General features: G+C 38.4%; 1 protein-coding gene across 1 annotated transcript in view; it reads right to left on the minus strand.

The window, feature by feature from the left end:
• Positions 1 to 10069, minus strand: part of SAMSN1 (SAM domain, SH3 domain and nuclear localization signals 1) — an 83914-nt gene that overhangs the window by 45757 nt on the left and 28088 nt on the right. The window contains exon 2 of the mRNA XM_006889815.1: positions 195 to 266. Coding sequence (XP_006889877.1) covers positions 195 to 266 — 72 coding nt within the window. The remainder of the gene's footprint in view (positions 1 to 194; positions 267 to 10069) is intronic.

Below are 10069 nucleotides of genomic sequence, written 5' to 3' on the forward strand. Positions count from 1 at the left end.
AACTGGTGGGGAGGGGTGGGCAGGGAGAAAAGTGCAGCAATGAATGAATGGAAATCCAAAATCTCTGTAAATGTTTATTAAAATTAATAAGAAAGAAAAAAAATGAATGAGAGAAAAAAGAAAAAGTACATTAGATTCATCTTTTTGCTTAATATGTTTGAATAATATTCATAAAAATATAATGCAATACTAACCTCAGTAGAATCATCTGGTTTTGATAGGAAATTATTCCGAAAGCGATCAAAATTCCCAAAACTGCTGCTGCGCTGTTGAAAAAGGGAAGGTAAAAGAATGACTTCCTTGTCAAAACTGATCCTGGAAATTCAACAGGCGCCAGCTTCTTAGGAATATAACTTCTATAACTTAGAAATATAACTTATAAGATCATTTCTGCCTGGGAAATCTAAAGATTTCTAAATATATTTAAAGTATAACAATTACTAGCATTTAATAATTGCTGTCAAGGAAAAGTCTCTATACTAGTAATGTGAAAGTAAACACCTAATAGGAGTTAAATTATTTGTAATGTACAGTGTTACATTTATTGGAAATTGAAACGAAGAAAATCCTAAAAATTCTCACCAAACCTTTCTGGAACCAGCTGAGCTCTCATGCTTTCATAAGGCATGGAGTAGTATCCAGGCAACCAGCCATCTGACCAACCAACAAAACACACAAAGAAAAACGAAACACTCGACTCATTTTACCACTATGCCTCATAAAAATCAATTGTGTTAAAAAGCAAAACTGGATGCAAAAAAAAAAAAATTCCATTGTGGCTTGTGCATGACAGAGGTATGTGCAGGACAGGGCAAAGTTTTGTTGTTCCTAAGGTTGGTATGAGCTGTAGTCAATGGCACCTAACAACAACTTGCATTCAGAGGTAGAAGCCAGCAATGTTACTCAACGTCATAATAATAATTTACAGATTAGATGAGGCTTTGATTTTGAGCACTAAGATAAGAGAGACAAGGGAGATCTGGTGGCTTAGTGGCCAGAAGCTGTGCTGCAATCCCACAGACGTGTGGTTCAAATCCGCCACATGCTCCACTAAAAAGGAGGGGCAATCTCCTCCCATGCCAGTCGGGCCCGATTTAATGGTACATAAAGAGAGAAAAAAAAAAGATAAGTGAGAGAGGGAAAGCCTATATTGGTAAAATAATATTTTACTATTTCTGGTTTTTAAGTCAAGGTTAAATCTGAGAAACGAGTTTGCACTCTAAATAATAATGTTATAAAAAAAACCGAGAAAAACCGAGTGCGTGCGTATGTTTTTAAGTTTGCATCAACCTTATTGTCTCTTCATGATACTTTTATAAAGCATTAAGCCTCTGGTCTACATACTTGGAGAGAATATGACTGTACTAGCAGAAAAATACAATATGTCTTGTCTACTGGACTGTAAAATATATGCATGAAATAAAAGTAGTTCCATTTGGTCTTCTAGTATATTCAAGTGCTATCTGACGTTGTTACCCTGTTTTTGCAAAAGGAAAAATAAAGAAAAAAGTTAACTACATGCCCTTGTTTCTAATGATCAGAGAGATCTGTTTTAGTAGTTAATGAACGTTTAGTTATGAGTTTCCAGTTTTGTGAATTCCAGATGTTGTGCAGTGCTTTTATTTTGTTTCGGGAATTCTCTCTGGTTTGTTTAAGTTTGGGGATTTGTTTTGTTTTAGGTTTGTTTGGGTTTTGTTGATTTTTTTTTTTAAGATGACAACTAAAAAATAAAGAAATATCTGAGGAATATATACACTGGGAACTGTAGCGGTAGCTTTCAGTACTGTAAAGAGACTGTTCTATACAGACCTTTTTGCTGTTTATCCTGTATGTAATAAAGTTCTCTCTAGACTCTATGTGAAAAGAGAAATGCAGCGATAATCTTCAGCATGTCTTCATTGGCTGAGACTTCTTGTGTAATGTTAGCTATGCCATGTTATTAAAAAATGTGAACTGAAACAAACAAACAAACACCCCACCACAGAAGTGGGCTTTCTTTCTTGACTGGGCATCAGAATCACACCTAGAGAGGACAGTTGCTTCGGACCATTTCCAAGTGACTCATTTGACCTGTTTCCACTTCTGGTGAGATTACTGATGTAGAATTGTATTCCAATGGTTGTCACGTATCATTAAAGATACACCCAGAGACCAAATAGAAGAGGGTCTTGGCCATACCAATTATAATTTTAAGAAGGCATCCAATCTCAGGGACAACGATTTAGAACTACTATTTTCCACTTCTGGAATATAAGTTTAGAATGGCACAAATTTTCTGAAAGTCCTTTTTTAAATTATTCACAAAGAATTGGAAAAAATGTCCATTGCTAAATCTTAAAACTTGCTAAATATCAGAAAGAGAAAACTTACCATGTAGTTGTTGTTATGTGCCATTGAGTCCCTGGCAACTCAGAGTGATCCTATATACAACAGCTCTGAGCCCTGCTCTATCCTGAGCCAACCTTATTGTCTCTGACATACCTACCCCCGCTACCCTAGTCACTGAGTCAATCCATCTCATCCAGGGTCTTCCTTTTTTGAGCTGTCCTTCCACCCTCCCAAGCACGATGTTGCTCTCCAAGGACTGGTTCCTCCTTGCAACATGCCCAAAGTATGGCAGACGAAACTTTAGAATCCGTGCCTCCAAGCAAAAGCTTTATTTCTTGCTTCCTCTGGGCCTCAGTTTCCCTTTTTTCAGATAGAAGGACTGTGAGCCATTAAAAAAAGGAAACCGCCCAGGCCTGAGAATTCTGTTTTCACCCTCTCCAGGACAAACCAGTTTGTTCTCCTAGCAGTCCATGTTATAGTCAATATTCTCCTCCAGCAACACATCTCAAAGGGATCAAATCTTCTATAATCTGTAGTCATAGTCCAGCTTTCTGATACATAGGAAGTAACTGCAAACACTATGGCCTGGATCAGGTACACCTTAATCTCCAGATTGACATCATTGCTCTCCAATACTTTGGAAAAGTCCCTGACAGCAGACTTTCTCAATGCAATTCATTTTTTTATTTCTTAGCTGCTGGTACCAAGATTGTTGCTTGAGCAGCCAAGCAAACTGAAGCTGTTAACAATCCCAAACTGTTTACAATCTCAATCTTTACACTATCTGTCATGAGGTTGCCAATCAGCCCAGGGGTGAGAATATTTTTTCCCCCCTTGATGTTGAGCTTCAAAACATATTGAAGGCTGCAGTCCCTGACCTTCTGCAGCAAGCATGTCAGGTCCTCCTCAGTTTTAGAAATCAAAGTTGCATCATCTGCATAATGTAGGTTGTTAATGAATCTTCTTCCAATCCTGATGCCACGTTCCTCCTTATTGAGCCCTGCCTTCTGGATGATCTGTCCTGCATATAGATTGAATAAATATAGAGATAGGACACATCCCTTGCATATACCCTTCCCTATTATGAACCATGCAGTGTTTCCTTGCTCTGTTCTGATGACTGCCCCCTGGTCCAAGTATAGGTTTCACATAAGCACAATCAAGTGTTCTAGGATTTCCATTCTTCTTAGAGTTAGTCACAGTCTATTGTGATCCACACAGTCAAAAATATCATAAATTGAAAGGGGCATGTAGCCATGTAAGATCAGAAGTTGAAGAATAAAACTGAATTTATCCATATTTACCATGAAATAACAATGAGACTACCGTATCAGTAGTGGGCATTATGTTTGAGAAAACCTTGGTGTTAAAAGATTCTTCCCTTACCACACCTTTTGTGTACAAAGCTAAACATTTATCCTTATTCAATTCAGTCTAGGTTGGTAATTGTAAACATATCCTGAAAAAGGAAATAATTCTCCTAAGCACATTTTTAAAAAGTCTTTAGAGGCACTGAATATTTTAAAAAAAGTTCTCCCTTAGCATCTATTTAATTTTATATATTATTTGAGATGGTAGGACTCTGATATTAAGTTCTTCGTGTTTCTATCACAAGAATCTGTTCTATCTTTAAGCCATTTATCTCACTCCAAGCTTATCATATTTTAAAAAATAAGGTAATAGTACTGAAAAACCTCTTGGTGATCTTAAAAATTAGTAATGAGTATCAGTAATCTAGAAAACTTTGTAATTTTTTTTCTTTCAGAAACCACAGCCAAGTCAGTTTCAAGGGCTCCTGGTCCTTAAAAACACTCCCACACTCACATCTTACCACCAACTATCTTTAAAACTCTTTGTTTCCATTTTAAATGAACTGAAACACAAAGATTCTGACATGTGACAAAGGGTTAGCCTGATAGACGGTGTGTGATACAGGGTGCCGCCCAAGGATGACTGCTGTGTTAGACACAATTCACACCTTGGCTTGTCACCCCTGTGGAACAAGTCCTTGAGTTCCCAGAGAACAGGACAAAGACTAAAATTTAGAACCACACTAGAAAATACAGTCTCCTTATGCAAACTTTCCTTAACAGAAGTGACTTTCCTGTACATTAATCATTTCATTTTGCTTAGGAGACATTTCCTCAGGCCACCATGACTCGGAGATCACAGAAAGTATTGAGTATACTGGTCTGTTTACAAACAATCTGAACAAAGGTGAAAAATGTTATTCTTTTAGAGACTTGAAACATCACTCTAGCTCATGAGTGGGACAATTTGCTACCTTATGCCCACAATTTCTTCTACCTATTAAATATTAATAAGGGTTAATGCCTAATTTTCACCATTGTATAATGGGCCATGCTGTCCAGGAGGGCAAGGAATAGGCTCATTTCAGCGTTTCTCTACCCTATCTTCTTCCATTAAATAATCAATAGTCACCACTTTTTAAAATTAATTCATACCCCATTATATCAATAAGGAAGAGTAGATTGAGGAGCAGTGATTATGGGACTATTACTTTGGTTTTTGTCTGTCTTTTCATTACTAATCACTCAATAGCTTTAAACCAAGGATTATGATATCAATCTGTACTCAACACGCTTAAGAGGCAAAACTATTTAAAAGATGTCTTTGAATTGCATTATTCTCTAGTCTAAAAGTTAGTGACTTTCTGAGGTGGTTTCATAGTGTGTAGGTTATGACTTATGATGTAAAAAGGGCTAATGTATACTATGAGGTTTGAATAATTAAAAATTTATAATTTTCTGCTTTTGTTAGCTCCTTAATGAAAAAGTTAATTACGACAGTAAAGTGGACTTCCTAGATAAAAGTCCTTAATAAATGAGAATGTGTCTAAATAGTAATAATATGTTGTATAACCCTAACAGATCATAATTGTTGCTGTTATGTGCCATCAAGTCTCTTGCGACTCATAGCGACTCTATGTACAAGAGCCCTAAACCCTGCTCTATCCTGTACCAACATCATTGTCTCTGACACACCTACTCCTACTACACCAATCACTGAATTGATCCATCTCATTGAGGGTCTTCCTCTCTTGTGCTGCCCCTCTACTCTCCCAAACATGATGTCCCTCTCCAAGGACTGGTCCCTCCTTGCAACATGCCCAAAATATGACAGACAAAGTTTCAGAACCCTTGCCTCCAAGGAGTAGCCCGTTTTCACCCTCTCTAGCATGAACCTGTTTGTTCTCCTAGCAGTCCATGGTATATTCAACACGCTTCTCCAGCACCACAGCCCAAAGGTATAACTTCTCTTTCCATTATCGCTAGTCATTGTCCAGTTCTCTGACACAGAGCACGCAATTGCAAAGACTATGGCCCAGATCAAGCACACCTTAGTCTCCAGTCTGACATTATTGCTCTTTAGTACTCTGGGAGAGGTCCCTGACAGCTGACTTTCCCAATGAAATTTGCCTCTTGATTTCCTATCTGCTGGTAACTGGAGTATTGATTGTGGAGCCAAGCAAACTAAAACTGTTAACAATCTCAATCTTGAATCTTTGTTTTCTTGATGTTGAACTTCAATCCATATTGAAGCCTGCAGTCATTGATCTTCTATAGCAAGTGCTTCAGGTCCTTCTCAGTTTCAGCAAGTAGGGGTGTGTCATCTGCATAACATAGGTTGTTGATGAATCTTCCTCCAATCCTGATGCCACATTCCTCCTCATACAGCCCAGCCTCCTGGATGATCAGTTCTGCATACAGATTGAAAAGGTATGGAGACAGAATACATCCCTGGCAGACCCCCTTCCTAATTTTGAACCATGCAGTGTCTCTGCTCTGTTCTGATGACACATGTGGCAATACTTAAGGATGCATTGAGCAGAATGGTAATAAAAGAAGATGGAAGGAATATACAGTTACTGTACCAGAAGGAACTGGCTGACACAGAAAAATTTCATAAAACAACATATTAGCAACAACCTGTGGTGATGAAAGAGGAAGTTCAAGTTGCTCTGAAAGAATTGGCAAAAATCAAGGCTCCAGGAGTTGATGGCATACCAATTGACATATTTCAACAAAGAGATGCTGGACTGGATGTGCTCACTAAGTTGTACCAAGAAATCTGGAGGACAGCCACCTGGCCAACTGATTGGAAAAAATAAAAATATTTGTTCCCATTCCAAAGAAAGGTGACCTGACAGAGTGCAGAAATTATGAAACACTATCATTAATATCACATGCAAACAAGATTCTGCTGAAAATTATCCAAAACGACTGGAGCAGCACGTCAACAGAAAACTGCCAGATGTGCAGGCTGGGTTTAGAAGAGGTGGTGGTACTAGGGATATTATAGCTTATCTTAGATGAATCTTGGCAGAAAACAGATAGTATCAGAGGAATATCTATCTGTGTTTTATTGACTATGCAAAGATCATAATTAACAAATATTAAAAAATGACCAAATTGTAATCAGAAAAAAAACCATGCAAACAAATAGTTTTAAAAGGAAAGAAGGACTTAAAAGGCATTTCATTTCTAATATAACTCTTTATGATAACTTAGATCATATTTACCTTCAGTTATACTATTTTACAAATCTATATAGCATTTATTTTTGCAATTACTGTTGTTGTTATATACCAGAAAGTCAGAATTGACTAATAGTTGACCTCTACAGCAAGTTTTCAGAGGCAGTAAATCTCATAGGAAGAGATTATCCCTCTTTCTCCAGAAAAGAGACAACATATGGCCGGCTGAATCAAACTGTGTGCCTTTGGATTGGCAGCACAACTCCTCATCAAGAAGCTCCTACAGCTCTCTGCAATTAAAGTGCTTATACAATTGAAAAAATAACTTATGCTTTATTTAGTGACCCTGCAGGAGGTTTCGATAGGCAATAGATTACATAGGAAGAGATTCCCCATTCTTCACCTAATGGACCAGCTATTAGATTTGAACCATATGCCTCTTGGGACTGCAAGATAGCCTCTTGCCTCTAGTGTGTATGTGTGTGTGTGTGTGTGTGTGTGTGTGTGTGTGTGTACTAGAGAAGGATGATCAATCTCTTCCTGTGAAGTTATATATATTTTCTAGCAACTGTTTTTTTCCTGACACCAAATACAAAATAAGTTTCACTACCTTAGTATCTAAGAAATGCTTTGGTTGCACTTATGTTATTTTACTTTTTTTTTGTTGCACTTATTTTAAAACTTATTTCTTTATTCTTTTGAGAGTTCATGGTATGTTTGCAATAATGCCTGTGGTATTGCACATGCCACAGCATCGTCCATGGTAAACAAGCTTCACTGGAGCTTTCAGACTAAAAGAGATTTAGAAGTAAGGTCTGTTGATTTTTTATTTTAATTATTAAAAAAAGTCCATTAAAAGTCCGGTAGAATGTAGTACAGGTGGGGGGAAAATTAGTAAAAACAGGACACGTAAAAAGTTATTTCAACTCTCCCCCAAAAATAACTAAGAAGGAGGAAAACACAATGTATTTAACTGCTACTGTTAGGTATCACAGTTGTTGTTGTTATGTACCATCGAGTCAGAACCAATCCATAGTTGATCCTCCAGAGGGTTTTCATAGGCCTTAAATCACACAAGAGGAGATGTTAAGGAGGCCTTAATTCACAAATGATCTGTGTGTAAAAGAAAAATTATATTCTATACATATTACAATAGTGATATATTTAGCTGAGGTGGGGGGAAGAGCGAGTGGGGGGGGAGAGAGAGAGAGAAAAGAAAGGAACAAAAGAATGGAAGGAAATAAAGAAAGGAAGAAAAAGAAAAGTAACTATGTTTTCAGATTATTTCTCTTAGTTGTCATGGAGTTGGCTTTTATTCATGTCAACCTTGTGTTTTCACTAGCTGAGGTTTTGGGTTTTTTTTTTCTTCACCTAATGAAGGATTTATCAACAATCTGTGTTATGCAGATGACACTACCCTGCTTGCTGAATACTGAGGAGGACCTGAAGCACCTGCTGCAGAGGGTCAAGGACTGCAGCCTCCAATATGAATTGAGGCTCAATGTCAAGAAGACAAAGATTCTCACCACTAGACCAACTGGCAGCATCAGGATGGATGGTGAAGAGATTGAGATTGTTCACAGCTTTAGTTTGCTTGGCCCCACAGTCAACACTCTTGGCACCAGTAGCCAGGAAATTAAAAGATGCATTTCCATGGGAAAGTCTGCTGTTAAGGACCTACCTAAAGTACTGAAGAGCAATGGTGTCTCTCTGGAGAAGAAGGTGCGTTTGATACAGGCCGTGGTCTTAGAAATCACTTGTTATGCATCAGAGAGTTGGACAATGACCAAGGAGGATAGAAGGAGAATTGATGCCTTTGAGCTGTGGTGCTGGAGAAGAGTATTGAGAGCACCATGGACTGCTAGGAAAACAAACATATTTGTCCTGGAAAGGGTTAAACCAGGTGGCTCCTTGGAGGCAAGGATTCTGAGGCTCCATCTAACATACTTTGGACATGTTGTGAGGAGAGACCGGTCCTTGGAGAACATCATGCTTGGGAGGGTGGAGGGACGGCGCAGGAGAGGAAGGCCCTCTATGAGGAGGATTGATTCAGTGACTAGGATAATTGGGATGGGAGTGTGGGAGTCAGTGCAATTGGCAGAGGACAGAGTGGATTTTCAGAGACAGTAAATAGATCTATTTAAATATCTTTGTCAATATCTATATCTTTAGATATAGATTACTGTTGTTGTGTGCCCTTGAATTGGAACTGACATATAGCTGACCTTCAAGCAGGTTTTCAAAGGCAGTTGATGGCAGAGGAGAAGATTGACCTTCCTCCCTTTTAACAAACATACAGAGAAGTTATGGACATTGTGGCACATTTTACCTCCTCACCCTATCTTCTCCTCCCCCAGTTCACTTTTTCTTTTCTTAATATTTACTCACTGTTGCTCAATTACCTACCCACCCACTCCTGCCCCCAGTCCTCTCTTTTACTGAGCTGTTGGTGCAAATATAATGCCTACTCATATTTTCATTTTAGACAGTTTTTTTCTATTATCTGTTCCAATGCAATGGTCATTCTAGTGCTCTGGTAGCCTAAGGCACGAAAATGTGCTTCAGTCCCAAACACATGCAGTTCAAGGCCACAATTCGCTCCATGGAAGGAAGATCAACAATCTCCTCTCATGCAATTAACTGCCTCTGAAAACCTTCCAGAGAGTCAGCTCTCGGTCAGTTTCAGCTCTGTAGTACACAACACAACAAATACTTATAGAATCATACTACCACATTTTCCTTCCATGGAGTAATGTATTTAAACTTCTGATGGCCATTTATTAATTATATCCCTTAATACTGTGTCACCAGGATTCTTCCCCTCCCTTTGAGTCAATTCTGACTCATGGAGATTGTCCGTTTGTTTCTGAGGCTGCAAAACTTTGAGATGGTGCTGTTTTTGGTTTGTACTGTTGAGTAGGAACCAACCCACAGCTGACCCTCTGGCAGCTTTTCAAAGTCAGTTAATCACAGAAGAGGAGATTCCCAGTCTTTCTCCTGTTGAGCAGCTGGTGGATTCTAAACATGTGCCTCTGGGCTTGCAGCTCAGCCTTTTACTCTTAAACTACCATAGCTCCCTGCTACCCTCTAGCCTGGCCCTTTTCATTTCTTTAAGCTAGAAGGAGATCCATATGCATGTATTAAAATGGGACTCGCTCTCCTCTCTCTCTCTTTCTCTATCTATCTATCTATCTATCTATCTATCTATCTATCTATCTATCTATCATCTATCTATATCTATCC

Source organism: Elephantulus edwardii, unplaced genomic scaffold (genome assembly GCF_000299155.1).
Source record: "Elephantulus edwardii isolate Elephantulus edwardi_28Jun2011 unplaced genomic scaffold, EleEdw1.0 scaffold00081, whole genome shotgun sequence".
NCBI lineage: Eukaryota > Metazoa > Chordata > Mammalia > Macroscelidea > Macroscelididae > Elephantulus > Elephantulus edwardii.